The following is a 14625-nucleotide window of genomic DNA, read 5'->3' as shown; positions in this document are numbered from 1 at the left end:
TCTGCTGAGATGGTCTGCCAGAGTGTTCCAGACCCCTAGGAGAAGGACGCTACAAGGTCTATAGAGTGGGCTATTATTATTTTTAATAATTCAAGCTCAGCCAGGAAAAGCAGGCAAGCAGGACTAAATTCCTCTTGTTAATACTTCAACATTACTGAAGCATCTTATCTAGTTAGCCACAAAACTTGAGGGACTTAATGTTGCACCTGTAATAGCACTAATTATACAGTTGATCACAAGAGTTCTCAACTGATTGATTATGTTCTTCTGTAATAAGAATAGATGATACTTCCAATTAAATCTGATTTGCTTTACTTTTGATAAATTATGCCACTTGATCAGCATTATAAAAAATATACACATAACTCTGGTGTTTAAAACTACATTTACATAAGAAGGGAGAATTCTGCATAGAGAAGCCTGTGCTTTTCAAAGTAAAATGTCCATCTGAAGGTTTGCCTGGAACATCATTTTCTTCTGATAATTCTAAATAAATTATTATGGAAAGACGTATTTTATAGAATGAAAGATTCAATAGGGACAGACAGAACTTGTTTTCTGAGGGCCATGGTTGGAAAATAAAAAAGCTGTATTGCAGAGATGGTGTGGTTACATTCCAGAAATTAGAGGGGATTTCCCAGGTATCCCAAAATTTATTCCAGAAATTTTTAGGGGAACTTAACAAAAAATTTAGGCAATGAAGAATATTAAAATGTATTTCAGGAAATTCTCAGTATTACAGTTTTTCCTTCATAGATGAACACATTTTCATAAGTCTGTACAGTAGCTTGCAATTGCAATGATTTAATCTATATTAGGTATATTTTCAAGACCCTCAAACACTTTCCCCAGTGTGTCCAAACACAAGTACAGTGGTAGTCCAAGTCCAAATGCAAGTTCAGTAGGAAAGCATCTTGCATATTGGAGAACCTCCTCTTTATTGATTTTATACAAAACTATGTATGAGAAAGTAACAAACAAAAAACAAGTCCTAGACTGCTACATCACTGTCTTCCCATTCTCAAAACTTATGTCACAATATTCTGCACCTCTCATTTGCACATCTGTGTTTACCTTTCTAAGAGCTATATTCTTCACATATAATATAAACTTATTCCATTTTGTCATTAATCTGATAAATAAGAAGCTCATATGAAACAACTTCTGCCTTGTCAACAGATCAGTTTTTACCACCTTCTTAGGCTTAATCTCTTTTCACAACCAAGGGCAATTACAATCAATTTATTTAAAAAATAACACCCTGTAATCCAATGTACTGATGAAAAATCAGGTGGAAAATACAATTTGTACTCAGCAAGTAATTTATTATTCCATTTTATTTCTATAACACTTGACCAGATAATTTCTTTTGTTAGGAGATCACCAATTATCAGGTGTCAAAGTGCCACTCTCATTCCTAGTCTAGAAGCACACATCAAGGTCCAGTATTTGAACAATAATAAGTAAAATAAGTACAGTTTTTAATGGTTAACATTCTATTGTATGTCCACTAGCAGATCCTACACCACAGTGAAATGCTTGTGACTGTCTATCATTAAACAAATTAAGCATTTAATTCAAATTTCCATTACTCTTTTAGAAATTGAAAATGCATGCATAGAATTAAAGGGAACAAATAACATTGTCCGAAATGTTGAAACTGGATGAGAGAACAAGACAAGACTGAATATGGGAAGAGCTGTTGGAGATGGTTTAGGTACTTTATGTAAATAGGCATTAAATTACATGCAATATTGGTTGCTGATTGCTAGAGTTTGGTCTGGGCTGCAAAGTTTGGATCTGGATCAGAACTTTCCCAAAGTTCAGGGATACATGGACCTGGGGCTTTAGTTCTACCCATTTCTATATTTAACATATTATTACATATGCAATGACAACCTATCAGGAATTAAGGTATCTACAATTAGAAAATCTACAAGCACATTGATAATCAAGGGCAGGATCTAACTCCCATTAAAGTCAGTAGAAGGACTCTTATTGACTTTACTCGGAATTGGATCAGGACCAAAAAAGGGGGAGGAAGATGTGAGTGGGGAGAGTACACTCACTTACATCAATGCTAAGTTTGACACTGCTTATCTAGAACAGAAGGATCTATCACCTAGTATTATTATTCCTTAGTGACACTGGGAGGCATCCTCTAGAGTTTGGTCCATTTCAACATTTCAAAGTTTGTGGATTTAACAAGCACAATTAAACTATCTACTAACATAAATAAGAGAAGAATCTTTCCAGATAGTGAAATGTTTCTTTTGAGCTAACATTTCTGGTTACGTGAGTATCTATCAGCTATTTAACAGCAAATGGAGTAAAATCAGGATGGCAGATGGAAACATTATATTCTGGTCTCCATATTTGACAGTTTTGTGGCCAAAAGTTAAAAAAACAAAACAAAACAAAAACAATTACCTGGGTCTGTAGCAGACATCAACGAGCCAAAAAATAAACAGTCTGTGAAGTGAAAATCCCCTCCTTTTAGTTGGCCAACATGTAGCATGGCCTTCACAAAGCCATACATTAGCAACCTGTCAGAGAAAAGAAAGACAGAGATGCAGACATAGTCTTCCACTTTTACTCTCTTCATTTCACAACACTAAATAGTTTCCTATTTAAACTACTAGATTGTCTTCTGCAACTTCTTTTAAATACACTTATTGTATGAGTACTGAACACAAATTGTTGCTGTCATATAAATCGCCTTCTGTTTCAGCTGTTGAAATATTGTATCAAAATTGTCTAGATATTTGAAGAGCAAAAACCTTTTACTGAATATTAGCAATTTATTCACCTGCTGACAGATGACAATACATTTAGCCATTTATTTTACAAAAATAAAATAAAGTAATCTAAAAAAGAGATGATCAAAAGTAATCTGTCAAACATTATAGAGCCTTCACGCAAACATAATGACATGAGTGGCTGTGTTGACTTGTTCTGATGTTCTTAAATGGATTGTTTTCTGTGTGTGTGTGTGTGTGTGTGTGTGTGTGTGTGTGTGTGTGTGTGTGTGTGCGCGCGTTTAATGCTTCCAGTATAGACTGTTAAAACCGCAGGTTAGTCATCACAATGAGATGGATATTTAACACTCCCAAAAACAATCAGTCAACAAGTCAGGTTTTAAAATGTGGTGCTACAGTACTGCCAGTTTCACAAAAAAACATTAAGGCCTTGTTTACACTACAGAGTTTTGTTGGCAAAAGAGTGAATACACACACTCTGCGATGCAATTTTTGGCAGTAAAAATGCCCTGTTTTGGCGAGAAAATAAAGCCACCCTGACAAGAGACATAAGGCTTTTTGCACAAAATTTTTGCTGAGAAAGTGCAAGTGTAGACACCACACTTGATTTTATCACTTTAATTTGCCTCCCGGAGATGTCCCACAATACCTTTGGGCAGATATCAAGGGACATGATGGAAAGGGACCATGACCGGGATGCCCTGCAGTGCAGGGTTAAAATGAAGGAGCTGCGGAATACCTACCACAAAGCCCGCAAAGCAAACCCCACTCTAGTTGTGGCCCCACAATCTGTCTTTTCTACAAAGACCTGGATGCGATACTTGGGGGCGATCCCACCTCCACTCCGAGGACCACCATGGACACTTCAGAGCCCAGTTCAACAGGGCAGGAGGAGGAGGAGGAAAGCAGAAGCGAGGGTGCAAAGGAAGAGGAAGACACCTGGAATCCCTAAATGCATGCAGCCAGGAGGTGTTCTCAAGCCAGGAGGAAGGTAGCCAGTCATGGTGGCTGGTGCTTGGGGAAGGACAAACACTAGAAGAGGTTCCCGGTAAGCGGCTTTTATTTTGGGAAGGAAGTTATTCAGAGCAGGCTCTTGGGGCAAGGAGGGTTAGGGCTGCATGCATGCTTAGATGTGGAATAGGGCGTTGATGTGTTCTCTCACATTGTGGTAATCAGCTTCAGTGACCTCTTCAAAGGTGTCATCCAGAACTTGGGCAATGCACTTGCACAGGTTTCTTGGGAGAGCCACTGTGGTCCTTGTCTCAGTCAGGCTAACATGTCCACTCCACTGTGCCATGAGAGGCGGGCGGACCATTGCTGCACACAGGCAAGCTGTATATGGGCCAGAAGCCGTATTGCAGTAGAAGCCCTCTCTTGCTTCCCAGGTCACCCTCAGAAGTGAGATATCTTCCAGGATGAACTCCTGTGGAAAATGTGGGGACTGTGTTCAGTATAGGGGCTCCCTGCAGCTATTGGCTCTCCCCAAGCCACAGAAACACAGAGGACAGTATGGCCGTGAAACAATCAGCTTTGGGATGGACAAATTATGTTCATGTGTAGACTGTGCTTGCCCTTAAGTACAGGGGAATCATTGCTCTGTCTGGTGTGAACAATGCTGCCTCTTTTAAGTGTTGCATTTTGCCTTTACAGATGCAACCTTGAGATCTCAGCTGTCCATGTTATCACCGGCCAAAAGACTCCAAAGAATTAGGAAGAGGCCACATAGAAGCAAAGAAGACATGCTACATGAAGTAATGCAGCAGTCCCTTAATCATAGAATATTAGGGTTGGAAGGGACCTCAGGAGGTCATCTATTCCAATCCCCTGCTCAAAGCAGGACCAATCCTGAGATTTTTACCCCAATTGGCCCCCTCAAGGATTGAATTTATAACCCTGGGTTTAGCAGGCCAATGCTCAAACCACTCAGCTATCCCCTCCAACAAATGTGAATCTAAAAGTGCAGAAGTGGAGGGAGAGTGAAAGGAGGATCCACCACCAGAATGAGGAGCGCCAGCACAAAAGCATGGAGCTCTGGCAGCAAAGCATGGATCCATAGGCACCAATGTCATGGATGTTCTGGGGCTGGAGCACCCATGGGGAAAAATTGGTGGGCGCTTTGCACCCATTGGCAGCTCCTCACTCCAGCTCACCTCCGCCTCCGCTCCGCCTCCTCCCCTGAGCACGCCGCTGTGTCCTGCTTCTCCCCCCTCCCTCCCAGCACTTCTGCCACAAAACAGCTGTTTCATGCGGCAAGCCTGGGAGGGAATGGAGAGGAGGGGGAACACGGCGTGCTTGGGGGAGGAAGTGAGGCCGGGGCGGGGATTTGGGGAAGGGCCCAATAGGGGCAGGGAGGAGCAGAGTTAAGGCAGGGACTTTGGGGCAGGGGTGGAGTTGGGATGAGGGTGCGAGCACCCACTGGTGCAGAAAAAAGTGGCGCCTGTGCACGGATCAGCTGATAAGCATCATGGAGCACCAGGTGGACTCGATCCAGGTGTTTGTAGCCATGCAGGTGGAGCACTACTGTCCCCCCCCAGCCCTTGTCCAAAAACTCTTTCCCTTTTGCCCCCATGTCACCTCCAACCCACTTCGCCCAACATCCGAGTTCTTATCACCACCAGCTGCCTCCAACACCTGTAGCTTCACCACCCAGCCCTGAAAACTACAACCCTTACCCACTGCATTCAACCCCCATCACCATGCATTATAGCCATCCTGAAGTGCAGCACTCATTGCACAGCACTCCAGACCAGAAGGCTGAATATGATAACGGGACATATGCAAATCTGTGATTGTACTATTCCCTACCCCACCTCCCTGCCCTTTCTGTTTCCCAAGCAGTTGTGTTTCTTTTCAATAAACGAATATTCTTTTCAAAAAATGGATTTTTTGGCTTTGAAAACATTCTTTATTATTACTTAGTGTAAAAGATACCTTAGCCCAGGAAAGCAACAGGCACTGCAAGTCAGTGTAACAAGCACAGATTCCTACTAAGATTGGAACCACTGCACTTCACTACCATGTAGGGTACCAGGCATTACTGGGCTTTCAGCCTCAAATTGCTCCCTCAAGGCAACCCTAATCCTTGAAGCCCTACGCTGGGCCCTTCCAATAGCTCTGCTCTCTGCCTGTGCAAATTCAGCCTCCAAGTGTTGAACCTCCGAGTTCCATGCCTGAGTGAATCTTTCACCCTTCCCTTCACAAATGTTATAGAGGGTACAGCGTGTGGATATAACCACAGGGATGCTGTCATTGGCCAGGTCCAGCTTCCCATAAAGAGAGCACCAGTGGCTCTTTAAATGGCCAAAAGCACACTCCACACTGGCTCAGCCTGCTGTTGAACTGCTCCGTGCTGCTGTCAAGGCTCCCTGTGTAGGGTTTCATGAGCCAGGGCATTAAAGGGTAAGCAGAGTATCCAAAGATCACAATGGGCATTTCGACTTCTCCTACGGTGATCTTCTTATCTGGGAAAAAAGTCCTGACTTGCAGCTTCCTGAACAGGCCAGTCTTCTGAAGGATGCGAGTCATGCACTTTTCCAGGCCAGCCTGTGTTAATGTCAATGAAATGACCACAGTGATCCACAAGTGCCTGGAGAACCACAGAGAAATAGCCCTTCTAATTAATGTACTCGGAGACTAGGTGGGCTAGTCCCAGAATTGGAATATGCGTCCCATCTATTGCCCCTCCGCAGTTAGGGAAACCCATTTGTGCAAAGCCATCCACAATGTCATGCATGTTACCCAGAGTCATGGTTCTTCTGAGCAGGGTGCAATTAATAGCCCTGCAAACTTGCATCAACATGATTCCAGCGGTCAACTTTCCCACTCCAAACTGGTTAGTGACCGATTGGTAGCTGTCTGGAGTTGCCAGCTTCCAGGTTGCAATAGCCACCTGCTTCTCCACCCTCAGGGCAGCTCTCAGTCTCGTGTCTTAGCGCTGCAGGGTGGGGGCGAGCTCCTCACACAGTCCCATGAAAGTGGCTTTTCTCATCTGAAAGTTCTGTAGCAACTGCTTGTCATCCCAGACTTGCAGGACGATGTGATCCCACCACTCGGTGCTTGTTTCCCGAGCCCAAAAGTGCCGTTCCATGGTGGTGAGCATGTCCATGAATGCCACAAGCAATCTCGTGTCGTATGTATTACTCGAGTCGATATCTTCGGATTCCTCACTGTCAGTTTGGATCTTAAGGAATAACTCGACTGCCAAACGTGATGTGCTGGCGAGACTCGTCAGCATATTCCTCACCAGTTCAGACTCCATTCCCGCAGACCAAAAAGGAAGACAGCGCACAGTACAAAAATGTTGAAGGATGGTGCCAAATGTAGACGGAAGCACGGGGATTGCTGGATGCGAACTGATGCACCATGGGGCATTGGGACAGGACCTAGAATGCCTGCACCCACTGCCTCCTTCTCATAAGTCACAGCGCCAGAATGGGAAGAGGTGCTCTGTGGGATAGCTGCCCATAATGCACCACTCCCAGTGCCGCTGCAAGTGATGCAAATGTGGCCATGCCAGTGCGTTTGCAGCTGTCAGCGTGGACACACTGCAGCGCTTTCCCTACTGCGTGCTACGAAGGCTGGTTTAACTCAAAGTGCTCTACATTTGCAAGTGTAGCCATGCCCTAAAGTGACATACACAGAAGATCAGAATGACAGCTTAAGCAGTACTAAAAACATTGTCCTAATAGTTAATTAAAGTTGTTCTTAGATCCTTTATCAAGTTGTAGTTTCTCTAAAACACGTTAAGTTTATTAAATGAAGATTGTTCTTGAAGCAGGCAGAGGCATTACTGCAGAATTCCTCAGTCGCCCAGCAGAGTTGTGCATGTATTTGTATAGACTACTTAGCAGATAGTTAACCCCAAATTGTTCTCACACAGTTTATCCAGCTGTGGTTATTCTTGATGAATGATTTCTATTTTCCCAAGCAGTGAATAATCAGACTTTGGAATGAAGTGAGCCTTTCTTCTCCCCCCGCCACACCCAGCTCCAGAGGATGGGGCTTTTCACAAAGGAGTGTGGTTCTGCTGTCATGATGTGAAAATGTCGCACACCATAGCTGTAATTCCATGTAAGAATTGCAAGTATTGACCTGCTTGCAGTGATGATTGGAGGTACCAAAGTTCAGTTAAGAACCTTGTTGTTGTTTTTGTTTTAAGTGAAGTTTTGGCTGATTGGCTAAATTAAGTGTTTTGGTATTGTTTAAATACTGAGCGTAGCTGCCTTTCTGGTCTTTGGTATCAATTCTAATAGAGCACTGAATATTTTCAATGCTTGTCAATTCAGTGTTTGCAAAAGATGCCACACTGATGAGACAGAGCTGTACACTGACATCTTTTATCCAAAAAACAGATCAGAAGCTGCCATGAGGCGCCACAAATCTGCCTCAAACATTACCTGGAGGTATCACCTCTAGGAGTGAGATCATACCACCATTCTGGATTTTCAAAGGTACCTAAGAAAGAAAGGAATCCAATGCCCACTTGACTTCAGTGGAAATTTAGTACTTAACTCACTTTCAGACCTTTGCAAATCTCAGTATTTGTCTGCATGACCATTCAGTTCTTGGTCCTCTGCTTAGACTGGAAATAATGTGGCCAATTAGTGCCAACAGTGGTGGGGTTTCCAGAGATGTGGACACATGACTGGAACCAGGATAAAGACTAGCAAACATAAATAATGTTTGTCTTTGCCTTCTTTAAAAAAAGATATTCACACTTAAGTTATGCTAAATATCATTAAAATGATGGCTTAAACCAGCAAAACCTATATGAAGGCAGAGGCTCAAGGTTTCAAATATATGGAGGCACACACAGGAGTGAAATTACAGATTTATGTGAACACCAGGAAGTTACTCTTCTAAGCAGGCACTCATATAACCAAAATCTTCAGTGAATTAACCCCCAAAGCATGACAGGTTGGGCATATATATTTGTATAGGTAAATAGAATAAATATATGGTATATCCTATGGGGCAGATCCTCAACTTATATAGTTACAGTGAAAAATATGGAGCGACCCAATTTACACCAGCTGAGGATCTGGCTCTTTATTTTAAATAAACAGGAAAATGAAATGTTATGTTCGCTATGTTTATGTCACCATCTATATTCTGGGCCATTAATACATTTCAGAAAAACAATGTTACGTTTTAGGTGACTGTGTCACTGTTTATTGCTTGGTGAACACAATTTAAAGGGTCTTTTGGGATACAGATAAAGGGCGTGATTCTACTCCAATTAGAGACAATTAAAATTTTATCATTTACTTCAGTGGGAGCAGGATCAAGACTAAACTAACCAATTCAGTAAGACAACATAGAGTGAATTAAATTTAAAAAGACTTTGACTTTCATCTCTCATTTAGAAATAGCATATTTTAATGAAGGTAATTTCTTAATAGAGATACTATAAGAAATGTAAAAAAATATAACAGTTGGCTACAGACATTTTAAAGAATATTTAAATAAAGCTGGTTTCTTTCTATTTCATTGAGGGTTTTCTAGCCAGCTCAACAGGCAGTGTTCTTGTCATCTTTTCTGCCTTTAAAATGTTAAAATGCCCTCTAGATATACAATATAAACCAAAAACCCACATAGGCAAATTTTCATCTGGTGTAAATTGTCATCAGTGGAGCTATGACCATTCACACTAGCAGAAGATTTGCCCCCAGAAAATAATTTATACATTTGCAGCACAATATAAAAGAGATTTATACAAATAAAATTTGAAAATAGAAGTACACACACATGTGAATGTACGTGAATTTATTTCTCTGGAAATATGACAGGCTGAGTATGTTATTTGTTTAGTTTGTTTAATTTACATTTGAAATGACATTGTATTTATTATATTGTGTAGTGAGCCAGATTCTAATCTCAGTTACACAAACATATACCCATGCTAGTTCCATTTAAATCAGATGCAGGTGACAGATTCTGAAGTCAGAGTAAACCCAGAATAATTCCACTCAAAATAATTGGAGTTACTCCAGGTTTACATTAGCGTAACTGAGATCAGAATCTGTCCTTCTGTTTTCTTGCTCATCAATTCTTCTTAGCTGAAAACGTCAGCCTACCTATATCATTTTATACAGTCAGTTACATGTAGAGGTTATAATGTGAAAACCATTGATTGTCCCAAGCCAACGGCGGATACTTTGCAAGGATGCAATTTATTTCTGAGCAATGTTAATAATGGGTTTCTTGAAATGATTAGTTAATGAGCTAGTGTAAACACTTCCATTCCACAACAAAGGATATATTTGGAAGTTGGCTGGATATTTGAGTTCCCAGCCACAGTGATATCATACAGTACTGCACATCAGGAGTGCTTTTTAATAGAAATCCGGTGAGGAAAGCACACCTTTGTGACAGCTTGCCATTAATCCTGGGAAATGGCCTGCACTGAGATTGCTATTGCTTTTATAAGGTGAAAGGGGTTGGGGTGTGAGGAGAAGGGAGTCATATTAATTTTATGGGTGATGCCATTTCAGTTTATATGTACAGGGTGTTTCTAGGGAATTCATATCCCCCTCTATATTAGCAAATCAGATTGTTTTCATCATCTTGCAACAATCCATGTAGTGTTTGATAAATAGAATTATTAAAGAATCAGCTACAAAAAGTAAACAAATGTAAATGAGCAGTTATTCTGAGTTTCTTCCTGACTGTTCATGGCCCACTGGGATACAATTTCAGATCAAAACAAAGGTTGTTGACACAACGCAACTCTCATGGATTTGTAACTGGTTAAAAGATAGGAAACAAAAGGTAGGAATAAATGGTCAGTTTTCAGAATGGAAAGAGGTAAATAGTGGTGTCCCCCAGAGGTCTCTACTGGGACCAGTCCTATTCAACATATTCTTAAATTATCTGGAAAAAGGGGCAAACAGTGAGGAGGCAGAATTTGCAGGTGATACAAAACTACTGAAGACAGTTAAGTCCCAGGCAGACTGTGAAGAGCTTCAAAAGGATCTCTCAAAACTGGGTGATTGGGCAACAAAATGGCAGATGACATTCAGTGTTGATAAATACAAAATAATGCACATTGGAAAACATAATCCCAACCTTACATATAAAATGATGGGGGTCTAAATTAGCTGTTACTACTCAAGAAAAAGATCTTGGAATCATTGTGCATAGTTCTCTGAAAACATCCACTCAGTGTGCAGCGTCCTTCCTATGACAAATTGTAAGATTTAGAAGAAAAAAAATTAGTCTGAAGCAGAATGAAAAACTAAACATCTCAACATTTTTTGCAGGGAGGAAAAATGTAAAAAATTCCATTTAGGAAGAACTGAACAAGATTTTGTCAGGCAGGAATCTATGGAACTGGTTATTCCATGTAGCTGGATGCCTGCGGAGTCTGGGACACCTGCCTAGTGGCAGCCTGGCAGAAAATCAGGCAGCAAGGGGGGCAGCCCTTCCTGGTTTCCATTAAAAGTTTTGATGGCATTGACATATTAATTATTATTATTATTTGCATTACTATAGCAGTTAGGAGCCCTAATCATGTAAAGGGCCCCATTGTGCTAGGCACAGTACAGACAAAAGATGGTCCCTGCCCCAAAGAGCATAAAATGTAGATATCAGAGAAAAGATAACAGGTAGACAGGGACAGACAGATGGAGGAGTACAAGGAAACAATGATCTTGGTTAGCATGATAGGTAGCGGCAGCCATGCTTTAGTGACCTAATCATTGTCAAGTGTTTTGAAGGCTACCTGGTAAAGGATCATTTTAAGGAAGAACTGGAAGGAGGATACTGAGGTATCTTTGCAGATGTTTATGGGGAGAATCTTCCAAGTGTGAGGGACAGCTGGGAGAAAGCATGAAGGCTCTTACTTGTAACTTTAACAAGTGGGCAATGGAGGCTGACGTCATGGGCTGAGCAGAAGCAGTCGATAATGAATGAGAGGTGATAGGTAGGGTGGGGACTAACAGTGAAGGGCCTTGAAAGAGAAGACAAGCAGTTTATGTTTTATACAATAGACAAGAGAGAGTCAGTGGTGGAATCTAAAGAGAAGGGTGACATAGTCAAAGCAACAGTCTAGGTGAATGATCCTTGCAATCTCATTCTGAGGGATATAAACAGGAGAAGACTGCATTTGTCAAGGCCAGAGAAAAGGATGCTGTAGTTGTTGAGATGTGAGATGGTGAATGCTGTGTGGATGGATAGGAAAGGCCAAATCTTAGAGATGTTATGCAGAAAGAAACAGCAAGATTTAGACATAGCCTGGATGTGAGAACCTAGAGAGAGGGAGGGTGACCAGATGTCCTGATTTTATAGGAACAGTCCCAGTTTATGGATCTTTTTCTTATATTACCCCCTATTACCTGCTCCTATTACCGCCCACCCCCCGTCTTGACTTTTCACACTTGCTGTCTGATCATCCTAGAGAGAGGTCTTAGGTGAAGATCATCCTAGAGAGAGGTCTTAGGTTACAGGCCTGAGTGATACGCAGTGACAAGTCACACTGCACACAGGGGAGATTCGGAGGGGCATCGGGGTCCAGCTGCTCAATTTTATGATGCATGTGCTTTGCTTCTTCTTCAACATCAGTCACTTTCTGAGAGACCGGTTTTTCAATCAAGTGTCTCGCTCATCAGAACACTGTTCTGTTAAAAAATTTTTGACCAGCTTCACTTCTATGATGGGGGCTCTTTAGACATGACTATAATATAAATAAATTATCAAGCATAATAATTCTGCTAAAACCATGCTGGAAAAGAGCCTTATAACCTGTCAGTCTAGCTCCCCTGAATTCTCAGAAGAAAACTAATAAGCTTATCTCTTGACTTAACTACTGCCTCAATCAAGAAATGTTTTGGTTCTCATTTCTCCTATTTATCAGGTACCTTACCCACTCTGCTCTATGACCAGGTTTGCAGTGTATCCTGTACTGAAATGTTTTCCTCCATTTCCTTTTATAACTGTTTTAGCTGTGTGTCCATAGTGGAATACTCACTGAAAATCAGCAGAATTTTTGTAGGGCCACTAGGTAGCAGGATGTATTGGATAGTTGAGTTTTGTTTAATATTTGAACCATTTCACGGAAGAAAAAATGGTGTTACATTCTTTTTTCTTTTTTTAGGGTGAAAATTTCTGTTAAATCTTACCATCGACGTAGTGATTCAAACCATGCTTAATTTTTGTGATTGTACTCTATTTCACTCTTGATCTTAATGTGATCGGTTATGTTCCTTTGCCTCAAAACAAATTTATAATATTAAAGAAAAATTGATATCTGTGCACATATTTCTAAACCTATTGCCCAAAATATTTTAATGGGGTTTTACCCCTAACAAGCTGCAGACATTTAGAGGGTTGACTTTCAAAGTCAAAGGCAGAAAGGGAAGTTAGGCACTTGATTCCCATTGGGAGTCAATGGAAGTTGAATGCCTAATTTCTGGTTTTGCCTTTGAAAATCTCATTTATTATTTGTTTTAATTTAATTATTTATAGGGTGTCCATCACCATAGCATCCTGGCTCTAAATGAAGTGCAATGCATTAGTCCAGATAGAAGATGAGAAAGGTGTGGATGTCTGAACACACAAGGCAAGGTTGCAATATCTTACCATTGCTTACTGCATCTGAAGAAAAGCAGCGTAAAACATTAATCTACATTGAATCCAAGAGTAGTTAGGGGTTCAGAAGGACCCCTGAGATTGCAAACCTCTGCAGAAAGGCAGTGGAAAATAACTGGCAATGGTGGAGGTGTGGTCTCCATTAAAGAATAGGTTACAACCTATCAGATGATCTAGGTGTTCTTCCTGCTGCCATCATCACCTCAGGCTTCTCTGGATTAAGCCTTAGATAGCTCACTCTCATCCAAGTTTCTGTCTTAAACAGGTGCTTGGAAAGCAAAGAAACTGCCCCCAGACTGTGCTGCCTGATTCAAATGAAAGAGAAAGACAGAAATGTTAGCAAACGTGCTGATGGCATTGTTGCTCAGAAAGTCTCACTAGTGGCCTCACATACACTTTGAACTAGCAGGTGAAAAAACGGAAACCTGAGGGACCTCATGGAAGAGTGAGGGAGGAAGGGGTACACGAGAAATTACCTAACACGGCCCTCTCAGTGGAGCAGATGCTTCACACAGGGCAGACATTACAAAAGAAATATCAGTGTTTCTGCCCTGTCACATTTTTAAATACAACCTCTGGAGGGATAGTGTTTCTCTCGGACATTTGACATAGGCTGTTAATGTGAACATACAGATTTTCAGAGCTTGCATAACAAGCCTTAGGTACATGTGAGGTGAAACTAAGCACACTAAATCCTACAAATCTGCCCTGGTAAAAATTTGCTCCAATGATGCAGTCAGGTGGGAAAATGTGCTGTTGAGTCTTGCCTGCTAAAATAGCTGGGCCAGATCCTCAGCTGGATTAAAGTGGCATAGCTCCATCTGACCCTCAATGTCTAAAGAGAGACAGGAAAAAAGATATGACAATGAATACAAAAAAATTAAACACATTTATATTGTGGTTCAGAAGATGCCCTTGATTAGTAGCTGATTACTAGGCAAGCTACAGGGAACCGGGATTAAAAGGAATAGAAGCTGTCCTCAATTTAAAGTCACAGGGGATGTAACTAAAATTTAATAGAAGCCACTGCTTCTAAATGAAGATCTACAGCATACACACTATGATCTATGTAGACATACAAATCTATCTGATGATAGTGAGTCACTACTGATGTTTCTCCATTTTTGTTATTTAGAAACACATACTTCTGTTGAACCTCATTGTTAATAATGTTTTTATTGCATTAAAAGGTTTAAAACCCATAGTTCCTGATTTTAAAATGTTTGTACGAATGTGCTTTTTAGCATGACTGAGACTCGTAACTTAAATCTTACTTGTC

The 14625-nt window shown here is 41.1% G+C and overlaps 1 protein-coding gene across 1 annotated transcript in view; it reads right to left on the bottom strand.

Moving 5' to 3' along the window:
• SLC9A9 (solute carrier family 9 member A9) overlaps nt 1–14625 on the bottom strand; it is a 340359-nt gene that overhangs the window by 238896 nt on the left and 86838 nt on the right. The window contains exon 5 of the mRNA XM_030575042.1: nt 2431–2546. Within this exon, the coding sequence (XP_030430902.1) occupies nt 2431–2546 (116 nt within the window). The remainder of the gene's footprint in view (nt 1–2430; nt 2547–14625) is intronic.

This window comes from Gopherus evgoodei, chromosome 9 (genome assembly GCF_007399415.2).
Source record: "Gopherus evgoodei ecotype Sinaloan lineage chromosome 9, rGopEvg1_v1.p, whole genome shotgun sequence".
NCBI classification, from domain to species: domain Eukaryota; kingdom Metazoa; phylum Chordata; order Testudines; family Testudinidae; genus Gopherus; species Gopherus evgoodei.
This window is presented reverse-complemented; position numbering and strand designations above follow the sequence as displayed.